Raw genomic sequence first — 21,756 nt, 5'->3', positions numbered from 1 at the left:
GGAAATACATTTCTGACACTTCATAATTTCCCCCACTCCCTTATTCTCTACCCCCTCTCTATCTCTCACCTTTCTCATTCTCTTATTAGCGTTTTAATTTTCTAAAAGGACTCTTTGGTGGGGATAGGGATAGGGGAGAGCAGATGAGAGGAGTGAGATGGAGAGATGCAGAAGTGAGGGAGGGAGGGAGGGAGGGAGAGAGGAGAGAGAGAGGGAGGTAGAGAGTTGTGTAGTAGTTGAATGAGGTTTGTGAGCCAAGCTGATTGGATGCACAGAGATCTTATCAGTGTGTCTGACACCGAAACCAGTTACATCCAGCAAAGATAAGGGCAGAGACGGCCTGCCATCTTCTCGCTCTCTTCTCCAGCTCTGTCTCGCTGCTCTCCTCTTTCCTCTCTCTTCCCTCCCTCTGTGCCTCTGCCCCTTCTAGAAAATGAAAAAAAGCTAGTAAGAGAGAGTAAGGGTGAGAGAAAGATAGAGGTGGAATGCGTGGAACCACATCTGCTCAGAAAGAGTTGACAACAGAAAAGAGAGTAGCGGGTGAGAGAGGAATGGGAGAGAGAAAAGGCCCACCATGTTGGGTAGCTGGTTAACGCTTTATAGGGTTATGTAGTGTGTTTACACTAGCAATGGGTAAAATCTAGCTCCGCAATCTGAAAGAAAAACAGAGATTTGTAGATGAGAGCAGGAGGGAGAGGAAAGCAAGAGAAGTGAGACAGAGGGAAAGGGAGTGGAGAGATTGAGACTGATCTAGTGCAGTTATCTCTCTGCCGCAGTTAATAGGACTGAATGTTTAACAAGCAAATCTCTTCACAGTTCACTCTCTCTCTCCTCCTTTATCAGATGATTATAAATCATGCTGTTCATTTCTACTCTCAATTCAATTAAATTCAATCCAGTTTTATCAGTGTTTTTTTTTATTAAATCTCTCTGCAACAATATCTCTCTCTCTCTCTCTCTCTCTCTCTCTCTCTCTCTCTCTCTCTCTCTCTCTCTCTCTCTCTCTCTCTCTCTCTAAATAAACAGCATTGTGGGTCACTGTGTCGGCCTGTCTGTCACCTACCTGGCTGTCCATCTGCCTTTCTGTCTGCCTGTCAGTGTCTCACTCCCCTTTCTCTCCTCTCTCTCTCTCTCTCTCTCTCTCTCTCTCTCTCTCTCTCTCTCTCTCTCTCTCTCTCTCTCTCTCTCTGGTTTTAGATCCCAGGTTCCAGCCCGCCTTGTCAGTTCTCAGCTCCACCCCTTCCAGTCTCGCGATGCCTCTGGCCCCGATGCCCCTCCCCCTGCTCCTCCTTGCCTCTAGGATGCTCCTATTGGCCGCCTTGGCTGCTTGCTCCTCCCCTTTCCTGGGTGGGGCTCCAGATGAGCCGCGGCCCCAACGCTCTGGGGTCCTAAACATTGCGGTGGTGTTCAGCGGCACCTCTTACCCCCCCGAGATGCCCCGGCTGGTCCTGGGGGGCCCCTATGTGGGTGCGACTTATCTCTCAGGCAGCTCCAGTCTGCCCAGCAGTCCCGGGCTGGCTGGGAGCTCTGGTTTCACGGATTATAAAGACGTGAATGTTGTTCCAGTGGTCCTGAACGAGACAAGCCCTCGCTCCCTCATCTTGCGACTCTGCGACGTCCTCTCCAGCCTGCCCATCCACGGCGTGGTCTACGAGGAGGAAGTGACATCGTCACAAGGGAGTGGGGATGGTGAGGGAGCGTCGACCGCAGTCGCCCAGATCCTTGACTTCCTGTCAGCACAGACCGGGGTCCCCATTGTGGGGGTTGGGGGTGGGGCTGCACTGGTGCACACCCCCAAGGTGAGTGACGAGGAGTCTCTAACCCTAACCTGAGTTTCTCAGTGTCTTCAGTGTGAATTCAATGACAAACGTTTCCACTAGAAGTCTCTCTCAGTGTCTTCAGTGTAAATTCAGTGACAAACGTTTCCACTAAAAGTCTTTCTCAGTGTCTTCAGTGTAAATTCAATGGCAAAAGTTTCCACTAGAAGTCTCTCTGTGTCTTTAGTGTAAATTCAATGACAAGCATTTCCACTAGAAGTCTTTCTCACTGTCTTCAGTGTAAATACAATGAGAAATGTTTGACAATGTCTCTTAGAATCTTCAATGCAAATTCAGTGGCAAACATTTCGACTAGAAAAATCTTATTAAAGACTAAGACATCTAATTTTCTCCTCTTTCTCCTCTTTACTCTCCTCTCTCCTCTCTCCTCTCACCCTCTCTCTCGCTCTCTGTCCTCTGCAGGAGTCTGGCTCCACGTTCCTGCAGCTTGGTTCCTCCACAGCCCAGCAGCTACGTGTGATCTTCGAGGTTCTGGAGGAGTATGACTGGACCTCCTTCTCCCTGGTCTCGACCCGTCACCCCGGATATGAGGACTTCCTGTCCTTCGTCGAGGTGCTGACTGACGGCTCCTTCATCGGCTGGGAGAGCCGGTCCCTGGTGCTGCTCAACCTGACCCAGGACCCGGGGGGAGCCAGAACCAAGAGACTTCTCAAAGAGAACGGGGCACAGGTGAGAGGGGGAGAGGAGGGGAGGGAGAGAGGGAGAGGAGAGTGTGATTGTCTCAGTGATTGTGTGTCTATGTGAGGGAGAGGGAGAGGGTGTCTCTGTCTGTACAGTGTGTTTAACATACCTCTCCCTCTCCTCTTCCCTCTCTCCTCACTTCTCCTCTCTCCTCCTCTCTCTGCTCTCCTCTCTCCTCTTTGTCTCTCAGGTGCGTCTCCTCTATTGCTCCCGTGAGGAGGCGGAGTCTGTATTCCGTGCAGCAAGGGGGGCAGGGCTGGCAGGCCCATCTCACATCTGGTTCGCAGTGGGCCCCTCCCTCTCCTCCCTTGAGACCCTCCCCCCTGAATCCCTCCCCCTCTCTCTCTTTGTGGTTCGACCAGCGGGCTGGAGGGATGATGTGCGCAGACGCACAGGAAGAGGCGTCGCCATCCTGGCACAGGGGGCGGCGGCCTTGCGGCGAGACTTCGGGAGTCTGCCTAACTTCAGCACGGACTGCCAGGGGGCTCCCAATGAGACCAGAACATTCAAGGGAAACCTGCACAGGTAACTAGAGACAGACAAACTAACACACTGCCTGCACAGGTAACTAGAGACACAGAGAAACTAACACACTGCCTGCACAGGTAACTAGAGACACAGAGAAACTAACACACTGCCTGCACAGGTAACTAGAGACAGACAAACTAACACACTGCCTGCACAGGTAACTAGAGACACAGGGAAACTAACACACTACCTGCACAGGTAACTAGAGACACAGGGAAACTAACACACTGCCTGCACAGGTAACTAGAGACACAGAGAAACTAACACACTGCCTGCACAGGTAACTAGAGACACAGGGAAACTAACACACTGCCTGCACAGGTAACTAGAGACACAGAGAAACTAACACACTACCTGCACAGGTAACTAGAGACACAGAGAAACTAACACACTGCCTGCACAGGTAACTAGAGACACAGAGAAACTAACACACTGCCTGCACAGGTAACTAGAGACACAGAGAAACTAACACACTACCTGCACAGGTAACTAGAGACACAGAGAAACTAACACACTGCCTGCACAGGTAACTAGAGACACAGAGAAACTAACACACTGCCTGCACAGGTAACTAGAGACACAGAGAAACTAACACACGGCCTGCACAGGTAACTAGAGACGGACAGTCTAACACACTGCCTGCACAGGTAACTAGAGACACAGAGAAACTAACACACTACCTGCACAGGTAACTAGAGACGGACAGTCTAACACACTGCCTGCACAGGTAACTAGAGACACAGAGAAACTAACACACTGCCTGCACAGGTAACTAGAGACACAGAGAAACTAACACACTGCCTGCACAGGTAACTAGAGACACAGAGAAACTAACACACTGCCTGCACAGGTAACTAGAGACACAGAGAAACTAACACACTGCCTGCACAGGTAACTAGAGACACAGAGAAACTAACACACTACCTGCACAGGTAACTAGAGACACAGGGAAACTAACACACTGCCTGCACAGGTAACTAGAGACACAGAGAAACTAACACACTACCTGCACAGGTAACTAGAGACACAGAGAAACTAACACACTACCTGCACAGGTAACTAGAGACACAGAGAAACTAACACACTGCCTGCACAGGTAACTAGAGACACAGAGAAACTAACACACTGCCTGCACAGGTAACTAGAGACACAGAGAAACTAACACACTGCCTGCACAGGTAACTAGAGACGGACAGTCTAACACACTGCCTGCACAGGTAACTAGAGACACAGAGAAACTAACACACTGCCTGCACAGGTAACTAGAGACACAGAGAAACTAACACACTGCCTGCACAGGTAACTAGAGACGGACAGTCTAACACACTGCCTGCACAGGTAACTAGAGACACAGAGAAACTAACACACTGCCTGCACAGGTAACTAGAGACACAGAGAAACTAACACACTACCTGCACAGGTAACTAGAGACACAGGGAAACTAACACACTGCCTGCACAGGTAACTAGAGACACAGAGAAACTAACACACTACTTGCACAGGTAACTAGAGACACAGAGAAACTAACACACTGCCTGCACAGGTAACTAGAGACACAGGGAAACTAACACACTGCCTGCACAGGTAACTAGAGACACAGAGAAACTAACACACTACCTGCACAGGTAACTAGAGACACAGAGAAACTAACACACTGCCTGCACAGGTAACTAGAGACACAGAGAAACTAACACACTGCCTGCACAGGTAACTAGAGACACAGAGAAACTAACACACTGCCTGCACAGGTAACTAGAGACACAGAGAAACTAACACACTGCCTGCACAGGTAACTAGAGACACAGAGAAACTAACACACTGCCTGCACAGGTAACTAGAGACACAGAGAAACTAACACACTGCCTGCACAGGTAACTAGAGACACAGAGAAACTAACACACTACCTGCACAGGTAACTAGAGACACAGAGAAACTAACACACTACCTGCACAAGTAACTAGAGACACAGAGAAACTAACACACTGCCTGCACAGGTAACTAGAGACAGACAGTCTAGCACACTGCCTGCACAGGTAACTAGAGACACAGAGAAACTAACACACTGCCTGCACAGGTAACTAGAGACACAGATAAACTAACACACTACCTGCACAGGTAACTAGAGACACAGAGAAACTAACACACTGCCTGCACAGGTAACTAGAGACACAGAGAAACTAAAACACAGTGCACAGGTAACTAGAGATTGAATACTGATTGATTATTAATAGCTGTTGAGATATTGATGTCTGTATTAATCACTGAGAAGCTCATTGATGGGTGTATCAATGACTCTATTGATTGATTATTGATCAGTGTATATATTTTTCTCTTTCTCGATTGGTGATTGGATTATTGTTGTATCAGTGTATTATTGATTTCTCCTCTCATGTATTTCCCCGGATCCACAGGATATTGATTGTTCTTGGTCTATTATTGAGTGATCAGATTATTGATTACTGTATTGATTGATTATTGATTGGTTGTTCATTTCTCCTCTCAGGTATTTCTCCAATATCTCGCTGGGTGGTCGAGATTATTCCTTCAACAGTGACGGCTACCTAGTCAATCCATCACTTGTGGTGATCGCACTGAACAGAGAGAGGAACTGGGAGGTGGTGAGTGGGAGCTTGTTGTACTGGGTATGCTGGAATATAGTGGAGTATAATTGGTTATGTGTATGTTACTGGTATACTGAAATTATCTATCCTCTTTCCCCTCTCCCTTCTATTTTCTCTCCCCTCCCATCTATTCTCTTTCTCCTCTCCCCTTTATTCTCTCTCCCCTCTCCTATCTATTCTCTTCCCCTCTCCTCTCTGTTCTGTCTCTCCTCTCCCCTCTCTCCCCTCTGTCCCCTCTCCCCTATCTCTCTTTCTCTTCTTTTTCCTCTCAGGTGGGGTCCTGGGATGACAGGATTCTCCGAATGCGTTATCCGGTCTGGTCTCGCTATGGCACTTTCCTTGAACCACCCGATGGGGCTCAACACCTCAGGGTCGTGACCTTGGAGGAGCGCCCCTTCGTGATCGTGGAGGAGGCGGACCCATCCAGCGGGACCTGCATTCGAGACTCTGTGCCCTGCAGGAGGCAGCTTAACCTGTCAGAGAGGTGAGGGGGGATTACACCAGTGCACAGTGTCTTATTGCTGTTATAAAACCACTCTACAGCATGTTATAGCTGTTCTAACACTGCCAAAGATAGCTCAAGCTGTCAGAGGGGAGGGGGAGAGGAGAGAGGGACTTACTTCTAGGATTATTGCTGATATAAGACCACTCTGCGGTGTATTATTGATAGCTCAACCTGTTGGAGGGGAGAGGGAGTAGAGCAGGTGTTGGAGTCACTTCAGGTGCTGTGTGTTCTTGATTTTAGCTCCCTCTTCGACGGTCTGGCTCCCATGAAGATGTGCTGTAAGGGGTTCTGCATCGATATCCTCAAGCGATTGGCCAAGACTGTCGCCTTCACCTACGACCTTTACCTGGTGACCAACGGGAAGCATGGCAAGAAGATTGAAGGAGTTTGGAATGGCATGATAGGGGAGGTGAGGAGAAAACATCCTGGAATATACAACTGTACAACTCTGTTAGAGATGTGGTGAGAATGATTCAGATTGCATATTTCAAACTGTCATGTTCAAGGTTGAATACTTGAGTATTGAGTGTGTATGCATAGAGATCCAAACTTCAAAATTGACCACGGTGGCAGGGCAGAAGTCTGCAGTGTAAATAGTGGGAGTTGCTGTGTATATGGATAAGTTTGGGAGAGATGGAATTAACCCACGGATGGCCATTCCCTAATTTGGTAATTGAGTGATCATTTGGGAATGGCCACATGTATTAGAGAAGGGAAATCCTTTCTGCGAGTGGTGGAGTTTCAGAGACTTGGGGCACTGCAGTCCAGTTAAGGAGCTGCCCAGCCTGGACCCTAAAGTAAGGACTTGTTTTGGCCATTGTACCTTGTTTAGTTGTTCCAGTTTTGTTTGTTGTTTTGTTCATAAACATCATCGCTGTAACTGCAGCTTCTTTACTCTGAGTCTCATACCTGACGCTATCCTCTCACATATGGTGCCAGAAGACTCCCTAGAGATGGAATTGCAGTCAAAATAAATGAATGGAAGAATGGCTTGAAGAGCAGCTGCTGAAGGGGCTGTGTTGTGCAGAGCTTGTGAAGTTTCAGCTCCTCAGAAGAGATTGCCCCTACGAAGACCCCAGCTTCCTGAAGCCCAACAGCAGCTGCCTGCCCAAAAACCCGAAAAGGGTACGCAAGTCCTGTGGATTACACGCCCTCCTGGGCTGCCTGGAGGACCACGGCTGATGCTCTACGTGCAGGGAGCTCGGGCCCACGATGAAGTGGAGGAGCTCCCTGCTTGAAAAAGAATACTGAATGAGGAAGTCTCTAAACCCCTCATACTGTATGCTTAGTTTTTCCTGCGTGGTCAGAGTTTGCTTGCCAGGATTACTTCCAGCAGATCTCATGGCCTTTAGTTATTGTAGAACGTTGCTCCACAAACGGTGTCTTCACTGCTGAAGTCTCATGAACATATGGTACGGCTTTCGGACATCTTTCTATGCAAAATAGTAGTTATTGGTCAATTTGACCGCTTTTTAGCGCTAGAAAGCGAATGAACCTCATCCTTTTAGCCGTTCATTCGTTTGGCTGTACACATCCTATAGTGTGAGGAATGTGCATGGCATGTGCGTGCTATGACACGCTCTCACGACAATGGAGAGGTCATTTGGAGTTTCTGAACTGCATGGAGACCCAGCCACTGTTTCCCTGGTATAATGCTCGCACTGCACCTTTATTTTTTATTCCTCCAAACACAATGCCTGTCACATCAGTCAAATCGGTCAACCTGAACCAAACTGCTCACTGCATTATAATACACACATGATGTGTATAACTTTTTATACCATGTTCTTGAAAATATGAACCTAGGTTTATTTTTTTGTGTCATACACACCCCCTTCGTTGTTAAGACCCATCGATTTCGGATCCTGCAGTCTGGAGGAATTTTGTGCAGGCACCATAGCCATGGCCAAAGAGATCGAGATTTTTAAAGAAAATAAATCCAAGGCAATGGATTGATCTTCAGAGTGATCTGTCCCTAGTCTTGCATAACAGATTCAATGTTTAAGAGATACAAATGGCAAAATCGTAGATGAAGAAAATAAACTAGCAAATATATTAAATGATTACTTTTCACAAGTTTTTACAAAGGAAGATACTGACAACATGCCCCACATGTCATCCAGTTCCTATCCAGTTTTAAATAACTTTAGCATAACTGAGGCAGAAGTGTTAAAGGGACTAGGAGCTCTTAAAATAAACAAATCCCCTGGGCCGGTTGAGATCCTCCCAGTAGTACTCAAAGAAATGAAAGAAGTAATTTACAAACCGCTAACCAAGATCATGCAGCAGTCTCTTGACACAGGGGTGGTACCGACAGACTGGAAAATTGCAAACGTAATACCGATCCACAAAAAGGGAAACAAAACTGAACCAGGTAACTACAGACCAGTAAGCCTGACTTCTATTATATGCAAACTTATGGAAACTATAATAAGATCCATAATGGAAAATTACCTATATGGTAACAGGGTCCTGGGAGACAGTCAACATGGTTTTAGGAAAGGGAGATCGTGTCTAACTAACTTGCTTGATTTTTTTGAGGATGCAACATCCATAATGGATAATTGCAAAGCATATGACATGGTTTATTTAGATTTCCAGAAAGCTTTTGACAAAGTCCCGCACAAAAGATTAATTCTCAAACTGAACGCAGTTGGGATTCAAGGAAACACATGTACATGGATTAGGGATTGGTTAACATGTAGAAAACAGAAAGTACTGATTAGAGGAAAAACCTCAGAATGGAGTGTGGTAACCAGCGGTGTACCACAGGGATCAGTATTAGGTCCTCTGCTATTCCTAATCTACATTAATGATTTAGATTCTGGTATAGTAAGCAAACTTGTTAAATTTGCAGACGACACAAAAGTAGGAGGAGTGGCAAACACTGTTGCAGCAGCAAAGGTCATTCAAAATGATCTAGACAAGATTCAGAACTGGGCAGACACATGGCAAATGACATTTAATAGAGAAAAGTGTAAGGTACTGCACACAGGAAATAATGTACATTATAAATATCATATTGGAGATACTGAAATTGGAGAAGGAATCTATGAAAAAGACCTAGGAGTTTTTGTTGACTCAGAAATGTCTTCATCTAGACAATGTGGGGAAGCTATAAAAAAGGCTAACAAGATGCTCGGATACATTGTGAAAAGTGTTGAATTTAAATCAAGGGAAGTAATGTTAAAACTGTACAATGCACTAGTAAGACCTCATCTTGAATATTGTGTGCAGTTCTGGTCACCTCGCTATAAAAAAGATATTGCTGCTCTAGAAAGAGTGCAAAGAAGAGCGACCAGAATTATTCCGGGCTTAAAAGGCATGTCATACGCAGACAGGAAGAATTGAATCTGTTCAGTCTTGAACAAAAGAAGACTACGTGGCGACCTGATTCAAGCATTCAAAATTCTAAAAGGTATTGACAGTGTCGACCCAAGGGACTTTTTCAGCCTGAAAAAAGAAACAAGGACCAGGGGTCACAAATGGAGTTTAGAAAAAGGGGCATTCAGAACAGAAAATAGGAGACACTTTTTTACACAGAGAATCGTGAGGGTCTGGAATCAACTCCCCAGTAATGTTGTTGAAGCTGACACCCTGGGATCCTTCAAGAAGCTGCTTGATGAGATTTTGGGATCAATAAGCTACTTACAACCAAACGAGCAAGATGGGCCGAATGGCCTCCTCTCGTTTGTAAACTTTCTTATGTTCTTATGTTCTTAACGTGATTCTTACTGCATGGTCATGTGATCTTGTTCAGCCAATCACAGCGTTTAAATTATCCAAGCCATTTTAGAATGACTTGTTTGAGGTGTCCGGTATATAAAATAAGTTGTTTCACCTTGACACTTGCATGGAACACATACAGATAGGGTTTATGTCCTGTATGCCACCAATAGCAGTTTTAATGGAGGGACTATATAATGTTAGAAGTTACTGTACTTGATCTGCCCCCCCCCCCTCTCTCTCTCTCTCTCTCTCAGGTGGTGTATCAGAGAGCTGACATGGCAATTGGCTCTCTCACGATCAATGAGGAGAGGTCAGAGGTTGTGGATTTCTCCGTCCCGTTTGTGGAGACGGGGATCAGTGTGATGGTCTCCCGTAGCAACGGCACTGTCTCGCCCTCCGCCTTCCTCGGTATGTTTGGATCTTTCTCCCCCTCTCTCTCTCTCCCTCTCTCTTTCTAACCCCCTTCTCTCTCTATCTCTCTCTCTCTCTCTATCTCTCTCTCTCTAACCCCTCTCCCTTTCTCTTTCTCTCTCTCTAACCCCTCTCCCTTTCTCTTTCTCTTTCTCTCTCAGAGCCCTACAGCCCTGCAGTGTGGGTGATGATGTTTGTCATGTGTCTCACGGTTGTCGCGGTGACGGTCTTCATCTTCGAGTTCTTCAGTCCCGTTGGATACAACCGCAGCCTGGCGTCCGGCAAAAGTGAGTCTCCCGTACTATGCTATATCATACTATACTATATCATTCTATATCATACTATACTATACTATACTATATTTAAGGCTTCTGTTTTTTGGTTTTGTCATTTTGTCTGTTTTTTCTGTCGCTGTATGCATATTAACTCAACAGTACTTCAGTTTGCTGTATTTCCTTTGTTGTCTTCCTCGACGAAATCCTTCTGGTCACGGATCTATTCTACTGGGTTTTTTTTTTGTGTGTCTGGACATTTTCTTCCAAAGTTGTTTTTTTTTTGTAGGTTATTTTATTTTATTTTATGGGGAAAGGGCTCAAGTCAACGTGAATATAGTCACTTTTTTCTCAATGGATTTTTTACTGGATTTGCACCGATTTCATTTTTTTTTTTGTATCTGGGTGTTTTTTCAGTTATCAGTAAAAACCCCAAAAATCAGAAGCCTTAACTATACTCTACTGTACTATACTATACCAAACAATACTATACTATATTACACTACACTGCACTATACAATACCACCCCACACCGTATCATAAAATACTATACTATACTCGTATCTGTGTCTTCAATGTAAATCCATCGACAAACTAGAAGTCTTTCTCTTCTCTCTTCAGTGTAAATTCAGTGACAAACATTTCGACTAGAAGTGTTTTACAACATCTGTTTAACAACAGATGTTTTGTCTAGAAGCCTTTCTCAGTGTCTCTCCTCTTCTCTCTCAGGGACTGGGGGTTCGAAGTTCACGATTGGGAAGTCTGTTTGGCTGCTCTGGGCTTTGGTCTTCAATAACTCCGTACCGGTCGAGAACCCCAGGGGCACCACCAGCAAGATCATGGTTCTGATTTGGGCTTTCTTCGCTGTGATCTTCCTGGCCAGCTACACTGCCAACCTGGCAGCCTTCATGATCCAGGAAGAGTACATAGACGCTGTGTCGGGGCTGAGCGACAAGAAGGTGAGAGGAAGGGAGGAGAGGAGAGAGAGAGAGTGAAGAGGGGTTGATGTTTGGGTTTGTAATGTATCTGAAACTTAACTAGAACAGCAGCTTGACACTAACCCTTCCCCCTCCCTTCTACGCTCCCTCCTCCTCCCCACCTCACCCCCCTCAGTTCCAGAAGCCCTATGAACAGTACCCTCCTCTGAAATTTGGGACAGTCCCAAATGGCAGCACTGAGAAAAACATCCGCAGTAACTATCCAGACATGCACCAGTACATGGGCAAATACAACCAGAGAGGCGTGGAGGAGGCTCTCAACAACCTGAAAACAGGGTGAGCAACAGTCTGGTCCCCTCTCCCCTCTCTACTCTATCTACCCTCTCCTTTCTCTCCCCTCTCTCCTCTCCTCTGTCTCTCCCTTTCTCTCTTTGCCAGATTCTCAGTAATATTAACAGTGTGTTGTTTGCATTAACACTGTTCCCTTTCTCCTCTCCTCTCTGACTCCTTCTCTCCTCTTCCCTCTCCTGTCTTGCTGTCCCCTCTCATCTCTCTATGTCAGTAAGCTGGATGCATTTATCTACGATGCTGCTGTGCTGAACTACATGGCTCGGAAGGATGAGGGCTGCAAGGTGATGACGATCGGCTCAGGGAAGGTGTTCGCCACCACGGGCTACGGCATTGCGCTGCAGAAGGGGTCCAAGTGGAAGAGAGCCGTCGACCTGGCACTTCTGCAGTTCGTGGGAGATGGTAAAGAGGGGAGAGGAGAGAGGGGGGAGAGAGGAAAAGGGAGCGATGAGTTTATTGATGTCCAGTAAACTCCTCCTCTCTCCTCTCTCCCCATTCTTCTCTCCTTCTCTACCCCTCTCTCAGATGAGATTGAGATGTTGGAGAGGCTCTGGCTGTCTGGGATCTGTCACAATGATAAGATCGAGGTCATGTCAAGCAAGCTGGACATTGATAACATGGCCGGCGTGTTCTACATGCTACTGGTGGCGATGGGACTCAGTTTACTGGTGTTCGCCTGGGAGCACCTGATCTACTGGAAACTGCGTCACTGCATGGGGCATTCTGGGAGACTGGACTTCCTGTTAGCGATCAGCTGGGTGAGTGTGTCTTGCAAGGAATCTAATTTGATGTCTGTAAAGGAGTGCGCACTGTAGCGATTGCTATGATAGTAAGTTTATTCCTAACTCTGTGTGTGTGTGTGTGCGCAGCTGAACTTTGTGGACTCTGCTTCCACTCTGTTTTCCTAACATGGTGTGAGTCACAATGATGTTCCAGAAACAGAATATGTCAAATGAACCTTACCAGTCCCTTGTGCATCTGTATCCTGAGTGGTAAAAATTCTCCCACAGCTTCATATGATTAGTGTTATAATGATTGGTGGCTTGGTGGTGCACTGTGCATTTTATATCCATGTCATGCATGTATTTTGAAATCGATAGTATTGAAATCTTCCAAAACACAGAAAATTATATTTGATATAGCAATTGTGTAATTACAGTTTTCTGTGTTTTGGAAGACTTTGATATTATCGATCTCGCTATTGAAATACATGCACAATATCAATATAGCATTATCATACTTTTGCCCACCACTATCTAAAAGGAAGACCTTAAAATCATTCCTAAACATTACAGGAAGTCAATGCAAGGCTGCTAACACAGAGCTACTGTGTTCATCCTTCCTTCTTCTTGTTATAACCCTGGCACCAGCATTTTGCACAAGTGTCAATTGAGATAAAACACAACTTGAAATACCAGAGAAAAGAGCGTTGCAGTAATCTGTCCTAGATGTTACAAACGCATGCATCAGTCTCTCGGCATCCTGCAGCAAACAATTACTTCTTAGTTTAACAATATTTCTTAAATGATAAAAAGACACTTTAGTTACATTCCTAATGTGAGGCTCAAAAGAAAGATCAGGATAGAAAATGACACCCACATTTCTCTTTTCAGCCTTCAACTCAGAGGAGACACTACCAAATGTTTTTATTTCTGTGATCCCAAAAGCCTCATCTCTTTTTTAACTGAGTTTAACATTAAAATGTTTTTTTTTTGACACCCGCTGCTTAATGGGAGCAAGACCAGAGTATTTTCAGCTGTTTTGTCACTTGATAAATATAACTGAGTCTCACCCACATAACAATGAAAACATGTTTCATGTCTACGGACAACATCGCCCAAGGGTAGCAGCATCGTGACAGGATGGTGTGTGTGGTGACGTCAGGCCAGGAACAGAAAACGCGAAGGCACTACCGCAGGGCAAAAAGACGCTGCGGGCCGTTTATTTAAATACAAAAAAGAAATCAAAAAGTCAAAACAGGAACACACTTGCTCACAGAGCACAACCGAAAAGGTTGAAACTAAAAATAAATCACGAACACAAACAAACGCTAAGGTCAGGCTGAGCAACTGCCTTCGCTGATCCTTAGTTCTTACTTTGAAATATCTCTCTCCTCTGGCTCTCCCGTTCCTCCTCTGAACACCCACCCGGAGTTCTGGTTTAAATGCAGGTGGCCATCTCCAGTTTAGCATCAACTGAATCACTTCATTCGGAAGATGGCCACCTTCTGCACAAGCGTTTTTTTTTAAATTATTCCAGAACACACTCAAACAAAAACAATAACAAAAGAACGTGGCGCTTCGGCGTCATATATAAATACATAAATAAATCATAATTAACAAATACAAAATAACACAGGGGCGGAGGGTTGAGACCCAGTTCTAAAAATAAACAAACAATACTGTGCAGGGCTCCTCGCCCTCTTACGAGCACACACAAGGAAAACAAAACAGGATCAAGAACAGAACCATGGATTCTGCCTCCTCAATCCAATAGAAGTTCTCAAGAATAGGAGGAGCAATAGTGTCGAATGCTGCACTTAGATCTAGAAGAATAAGAACTGAGGGTGAGCCCGTGTCGGAAGAGAACAGCACATCATTGACCACTCTGAGAACGCAGCTTCAGAACGACGACACGGGGAGAAGCCTGACTCATTTATTATTATGCACTGGAAATTGGTTACTACAAAAATAATAAATAAAGCTACTACAGCAACTTTGGATAAAAACAGGAGATTAGAAATAGGCCTAAAATTGTTAAGTACTTTTGGTTCTTTATTATAGTAGTAGCATACATATTAGTATTATTATGTTATTAATGTTATTAATAGTATTGTTAGAAGCATTACTAGTATTAATATCAGTGTTATTATCATTGTCATTATTATTATTCCTATAATTATCATCATTATTGACATTCTGAGTGTGAGATCTACTCTCAGCAAAATTACAAGTGTAGCTTCTACTAAATGGTTCCAATGTGGTCAGTAATTCTGTTTTTGTCATTATTATTATTATTATTATTATTTATTATTATTATTATTATTATTATTATTATTATTATTATTATTATTATTGTCTGAATAATAATAATTAAGAAATGTACCCTACATGTGCACGTCTGGATCAGACCTACTTCTCCCCTCACCCTCAGGGGAGTGGGAGTGGGGTAGCCCCCTCCCCCCTCCCTCGGGGAGAAGCCCTCTCTCTTCCAAAGAACCCCCTCCCTCCCCCCGGGGCGACCCTCGAACCCCCCTCAGCCCCCTATCCTCTTGGCCCCCCTGCCCTGCTCCACCTTCCTGCCCCGCCCAGACCGCAGATCAGCTGTGGTGGAGCGCTGGAGGTCCTCGGCTGGGGGCCCCAGGGGCCCTGGCATACAGCCAGGTGGGGGAGGGGCCCCCAAAAGGCTGGTGAGGAGTGGGGAGGTAACAGAACTATTCACTGTGGCTCCGAACTTCCCCAAAAAGGTGAAGACCCCGCCTTCATGGTCGGCTCTCGACGGGTATCGCAGATATTATGGTCCCATCGACCCGGCCGGGCTGACCTGTGTGGAGAACCCAATATCAGTGCAGCAGCAACAGCAGGCAGCTAATCCCAACCTTAACCAGCAGCCCCTACCTTCGATGCATCAGCAGTCTTCCCTATCCATCATGCCTGTCTATAATGGGGAGCAGAATTTACAAACTCAACAGCAACAGCAGCACAGAGCCAATTCTGTCTCTCAACAGACTGCCCCCCCACTGCTCCCTCCTCCCAGCTACTTCACCATCATCCAGGAGATAGATGAGACACTGTCCGCTCAGAGTGGCCCAAGCTTGGGCCCCCAGGCAGGGGAGAAGGGAGCGTTGGGCAAGCTGGGGGGAAAGCCTCCCAAAACTGACTCTCACTTCTCCCAGGACAGAGAGTTAGGGGAGGGAGGTATAGGTGGAGGAGAAGGAGGGGTCATCCCAAACCATCTGTGGCCCATCCCTGTGGCCCTGCTCTGGAAGAGGAAGAACCAGCAGAGCCAGGCTGCCAGGAAGCAGACAAGGGAAAGGACTTTCAGGGAGTCTGTTAGCGAAGCTGGGCTGGGGGAAGGAGATGGGAAGAAGGGTAAGAGAAAGAACAAGAAGGTAACACCAACGAAGAAGGTGAAAGCCAAGAAGAAAGTGGGGAAGGTGAAGGAATGCAAGGAGAAAATGTTTGTGGGATCAGCAGAGTCGGCTACAGCAGCTGAAAAAGTTTTGATCCCGCTCTATGAGAACGTGCCGATCAGGGACAAAAAGGGGGGAGAACTGGCCCCTCTATAGGGAGGGGAGGAGGAAGGGATGGGGCCGGGGGAGGCGGTGGGGGAGGAGGAGTGGAAGGAGGGGTGCTGGGTTCCACAGAGAAACAGCAGCAGTGCAGGATGAAGCGGAGGAGGGGGGAGGAGAGAGGCAGACACTCCTCGGAGCTGGAGGAAGACTCTTCTTCCTCAGAGGAGGAAGAGGACAATCTGGATAACGTGGACTCAGAGGATGAGCTGCTTCTGGACAGACGTCCTGCCTCGGGGTCCCGGAACAGGGACAGCGGCAGCAGTGGGAGCAGGTGTCGGCTCAGAAGGAAGGGCTCTCGTCGAGCCCAGCACAGCACCTCCTGTTCCAGCTTGATCCCCCCTCCCCTGCCACCCAGGGAAAGCAAACCCGGTAAGGAGAAGCAGAGAGGCAAACTCCCCCCGCAGCCCATCAGGGGCAAGAAGGGACCCAGGAAAGGGAAAAAGAGGAGGGTTCGAGGCTCTCCGGAGGAGGAGCTCCCCAGTCCTTTCTACCCCTGCTGTTGGCTGGAGAAGCTGGAAAGTTTGGGGTACCATCACCAATCCCATCACTGTCACCACCACCGCCAAGGTTACCCCAAGGACCTGCCCCGTCCTGCAGGGTATAGGAACCAGGGCAGGGATAGGGAGAAGGGGAAAGGGGGCAGGAAGAAGGGTAGTTTTCGGGTGGGGAAACGGGGGGCTGGCAGTGCAGAAGGAAGAGGGACAGGGAAAGGAGAGACCAGACCCCTTCTATTGCACTTCCCGAGCGAAGTGGAGTGTCCGCAGCATTCCCGAGTCGTGGTGCGAACTGGGGAGGGGTGGGGAAGTGGGTCGGGATCAGAGAGCGAGGATTCAGAGTTGGAAGTACAGGTAGATCCTGGGAAGAGGAGACGGGGGGGAGAGGTTTCTGAGGCGTCTTGGGAGGAGAGGGAGGGGGAGGAGGAGGAAGAGGATGAGGACGAGGGAGAAGAAAGCGATGATGATGATGATGATGATGATGATGATGATGATAATAAAGGAGAGGAAAATTTCAAAAGGTTTGCGAATTTCCCAGGGCAGCCGAAATTTCAGGAAAAGTTCCAGGATGTTCCACGTAATCGGAATCAGACAAAATTGCCAGACTCAAAGGACTTCAAGGACTTTAGGGAGTTCCCAGGTTTTGAGGATGAATTTGGAAATTTTGAGCGCTACAGGGGGGAGGATGAGGAGAGTGAGGGGGAGGAGGAGAGTTTGGATCCAGTGGTGCGGAAGCAGCTGTCGCCCCAGTTCTTTTTTGGGACGTATCCTAAGAGGGAGAAAGGGGGGAGCGTGAAGAGCAGGGGTGGAGGGGAGGAGGGCGTGGAGGAGGGAGGTGCATGGTGGGGGGAGTGGCCAAACCAAGCCCCGCCCCTGCCTCGTCGCTACTGGTCAGTGGAGAAAATCCCCACTAAACAGGAGCCCAGCAGACAGAAAGGGAGGGAGAGGGGAGGAGAGAGGAGAGAGGGGCAGAAATGCCGTCACATTCACAGTACAGACCGGCCGTACTGCTGCTGCCAGAGACACCAGAATAACCTCCCAGCGCTGCAGCCCCAGCCGCCACTGCTCGCCGCCAACCTCACTTCCTGTCAGAGCCAGGAAGAGCTGCGCACTTGCAGGAGCTTCAGCGACAGCCAGGGGGCGGCGAGCAAGCGCAAACCCCGGCTGGAGACAGTCAGTGGCCAGCAGCCCTCCCTCGCCTCTCTGGCAGCCAAGACACAGCCGCAGCCCATAGGCACAGTCACTGAAGCCCTGCTCCTCCCCCCGGCAACCGTAGGTACTGCCTCCAGCGCCCGGCAACAGTACCAGCGCATCACTTCCTGCCCGCCCCCCCGCAGGTTTTACTCCCCCCACTTACCACTCAAGTCCAAGAGCCTCTGCTCGAGGAGAGGCTCCGCCCACTTCTCCAGCCTGGAGTCCGAGGTATGATGTCATCGTGATGTCACAGAGGGATCAGTATGTATAAGTTTATATAAGAGACACCCGACACACCACATATTAGGCTATATACGAGACACCCAATATACTTAGAAATCTCAGACTATAACAAATCTTAGACTACTTTCCTGATATTAAGCAGATGTAACTAAATCTACTATCTTTCTGGTAGAAATGACCTACAGCCACAAAAAACATCAACATCAACGCCAGGATATAGCCTGCAGCTGGAAACCATTGTGACATCACTGCTGGGCATAAGCATGGTTTATATCATAATGGACAGTATATAGCAAAGATATATCAGTTATATAAGAGACACCCTACACACCATGGTTTCACTTATAAATCACAGACAAACTCTGGAGTAGCAAACCGAGTTACACAGAGAGCAGTGTGAAGGATCGTAATGGATTATGCCAATATATAGCCAAGAGATATCCTACACACCACAGATTCACTTATAAATCACAGCCGAGCACTAATCTAGTCCAGCGATCTAAGTGTAGCAAACTGAGGTTGGGGATCATAATAGACTACACAAGATATAGCCAGAAAAAGACTTGCAAAATTCGAAGGAAACTAAATAAAGCTAGTGGTTTGAATTGTCCCGTACTGCAGTTCTGTGGGCTGTCAGCTTGGGCTGAAGTGGATTACAATGTGCTTTCAACAAACTTTTCTGTGCTGATTGACTCGCATTCGGAGGGTGACAGGGACTTTAATGCAGACACTGAAAGAAGTTAATTGCTGAAGACTTTTTAAATCGAGGGACGGAAGCCTGCTGTTTCTGTGGATGAAGACTTTCCCTTATATAAAGGAAGGACAAAGTTAGTCTCAAGGATTGCTGTCCAATCCTTGCTACAGCCAATGCTCTGTTATTCTCACTTTTTAACGCGTTTGTATTTATCAGAATGTTCCCCTGGTTTTCACGGAAGCCAGGTCAGTATTTATTAGGGATGTGCTGATACTTGTACTTGGGATTGACTTTAAGAACTCGCCCTAAATCTGGCCAAACCTCAAGAAATGGTTTACGCCAAATCAATCCCTCACTTGCAGTAGATATGTTCATGTGAACAGTGAGCTTGTGCCTGGCTGTTTAACACACTGAAGCACTGGTACAGGTTGACTTCATCAGCTTCACACGGTATGCATACACAAGAGAAGAGAAGCAGGCGAGCTGCTCAGAACGCAGCAATATTTTCACTCATTTATTTATTTATGTATTTAAATAAACACTAATAAATTCCCAGGAAATTAGATATGATATAAAAACTGAAAATAAAAAGCCTTATTATATCACGGATACACAGTAAAACCTGGCTTTAAAATCACATCACAACTGAGACCAAATTTATACAGTCCCAAAAATTGCCACTATTGCTTCCAGCATGCCTCAGCAATAGCGGTGACAGTGAGGGATGCTGGGAGTTGTAGTTCTTTAGAAGAGACATATTCAGAATACAAACTACAGCTCCCAGCGCTGGCAGTATTAGTGTGGGGTGCTGCAGTTCTTTATACAGGTGGCTTTAGAGACAGGTTTGACCTCAGAGGTAAGATGTAAGATAACAGCTATATCTCTGGCATATCTCAGCACCAGCAGTCACAGTGAGGGATCATGGGAGCTGTAGTTCTTTGGACATTTCAATACCTTCAACCCCATTTTCATTAACAAGAGACCATGAATGTTGGGACAAAAAACTGTGAATCTAAAAAAAAAAAAAAGAAAACTGTGAATTTAAACATTGTATTGACTGTTTTGAGTTAGTTATTGAATGTGCGGTCAAAAGTTTGCTAACCAAAATGTCCAATCCATTCTCTTACATCTCTTAGCTGTCTTATATTATCGCTCCTTCCCCTTAACCCTTCTGTTCCGGTGAGCATTCTACCTGTTTGAGGTCTGACTGACATAACGTGGCTTTGGGCGTGTGTATCAGAACAAATATCCACTGCGTTATACCTTTCTAAACAGCTGAGACTCTGAAGCTTATTGAATAACGTTTTCACTCTATGATGAAACATACCCTAGGATTACCAGGTTTGAATGGAAAGAATACGTTTTGAAATGTGTTTTTCTTTAGAAATGTCTCCATAAGTGTAATTTAGTGTCTCCTGCCTAAAAAGCTGTAAAAGTAGGAAGTAGGATCAGAAAAAATTTAATAATTAACGTGTCTGGTTCTCATTTTATGTCAAATTGTTTGATGTGAAGAAGTTTGCCTGTCAACTCATCAACATCTTCTGTCAAAAAAAACCCATATATACACACTGCTGTGCAAAAGTCTTAGACATGTTGCATTTTTCTACTCTGATGCATTACGAGCATCAGCAAATTACTCAAAGTCTCTGCTAGTGTTTTCTACTATTATAATAACCTTGACTTGCATAGAAGGAAACACATCGAGTGAAAACGCTCGCATCACTCGATTTTCAAGGTGTGGAACCGAAGCACAATCAACAAGTAGAGAGAAACATCAGCTGTAATTGACAAACCCAGGACTGGAAGACCCAACAAGCTGTCTAACATGGATGAGCGATACTTGAAGATAACATCCTTCAGGAACAGAAAGAAGACAAGCGTTGAATTGGGAACAGAGCTGGCAGAAGGCACAGGTGTCGCTGTCCATCAGATCAACAGTACGAAGGTCACTCTTGAAAACCTCTGTTAAGAAAGGGGGACAAGACTTAAAAGCTACAATATGCACAAGAACACAGAAACTGGACTGTAGAACAATGGTCAAAGGTGCTTTTGACTGTTGATGGATGGACAACAACGCCTGTGCCTTCTGCCAGCTCTGTTCCCAATTCAACGCTTGCCTTCTTTCTGTTCCTGAAGGATATTATCTTCAAGTATCACTCATCCTTGTTAGACAGCTTGTTGGGTCTTCCAGTCCTGGGTTTGTCAATTACAGCTGATGTTTCTCTCTACTTGTTGATTGTGCTTCGGTTCCACACCTTGAAAATCGAGTGATGCGAGCGTTTTCACTCGATGTGTTTCCTTCTATGCAAGTCAAGGTTATTATAATAGTAGAAAACACTAGTGGAGGCTTTGAGTAATTTGCTGATGCTCATAGTGTATATTTTGGGTCAGTAAGCATTCTTAGTTATGAAAGCAATTTAATCAGAACCTAACATACTGAAATGTTGCACCTCAAAATACAAGGTATCTCTGTTGGCCTGGGGCTTTAGTGAAATGCATTTTGATTGGCGAGTCATCCCTGAAGGTTATCCTGTGAATATTACACTACAGGGAATATTAAGTTAGTTATTTTTGGATTTTTGGATGATTTAGTATGATTTCTGGTAGGCCTGTATTTGTGATTGCCGAATCTCCCAACAAAAATAACAAACAATAAAACTCACTCGCCTAGCTTTATGTCGATCTAACTTATCTATAAAACCATCTCAATTGGTTGTTGGAGAACTTGGAGATGTCAGTCAATGGTTGTTTAAAAAGGATTAAAATGGGTGTCTAGCCTCAGCATTACATATTCGTTCCTAGTGGGTTAAAGGAGAGCTAACCATCTTTAAAATCCATTCTCTCACCTCTTATTAGCTTTATTAACAGGATCACTGGCCCCTCCCTTTACAGGAGCGCTGACCATCTTTAAAATCCATTCTCTCACCTCTTATTAGCTTTATTAACAGGATCACTGGCCCCTCCCT

The 21,756-nt window shown here is 46.0% G+C and overlaps 1 protein-coding gene across 1 annotated transcript in view; it reads left to right on the top strand.

Moving 5' to 3' along the window:
* LOC121307229 (glutamate receptor ionotropic, NMDA 2D-like) overlaps positions 1–16,159 on the top strand; it is a 44,952-nt gene extending 28,793 nt beyond the window's left edge. The window contains exons 3-15 of the mRNA XM_041239367.1: positions 1,198–1,799; positions 2,241–2,507; positions 2,710–3,044; positions 5,551–5,665; positions 5,941–6,152; positions 6,414–6,582; positions 10,157–10,310; positions 10,475–10,600; positions 11,315–11,544; positions 11,699–11,859; positions 12,086–12,273; positions 12,397–12,629; positions 15,131–16,159. Of these exons, the coding sequence (XP_041095301.1) occupies positions 1,254–1,799; positions 2,241–2,507; positions 2,710–3,044; positions 5,551–5,665; positions 5,941–6,152; positions 6,414–6,582; positions 10,157–10,310; positions 10,475–10,600; positions 11,315–11,544; positions 11,699–11,859; positions 12,086–12,273; positions 12,397–12,629; positions 15,131–16,159 (3,765 nt within the window). The 5' untranslated portion in view covers positions 1,198–1,253. The remainder of the gene's footprint in view (positions 1–1,197; positions 1,800–2,240; positions 2,508–2,709; positions 3,045–5,550; positions 5,666–5,940; positions 6,153–6,413; positions 6,583–10,156; positions 10,311–10,474; positions 10,601–11,314; positions 11,545–11,698; positions 11,860–12,085; positions 12,274–12,396; positions 12,630–15,130) is intronic.
* Positions 16,160–21,756: the final 5,597 nt, after the last annotated feature.

This window comes from Polyodon spathula, chromosome 54 (genome assembly GCF_017654505.1).
Source record: "Polyodon spathula isolate WHYD16114869_AA chromosome 54, ASM1765450v1, whole genome shotgun sequence".
Taxonomy (NCBI): Eukaryota; Metazoa; Chordata; class Actinopteri; order Acipenseriformes; family Polyodontidae; genus Polyodon; species Polyodon spathula.
The sequence above is the reverse complement of the archived record's forward strand: the minus strand, read 5'-3'. Positions and strand labels throughout refer to the sequence as shown.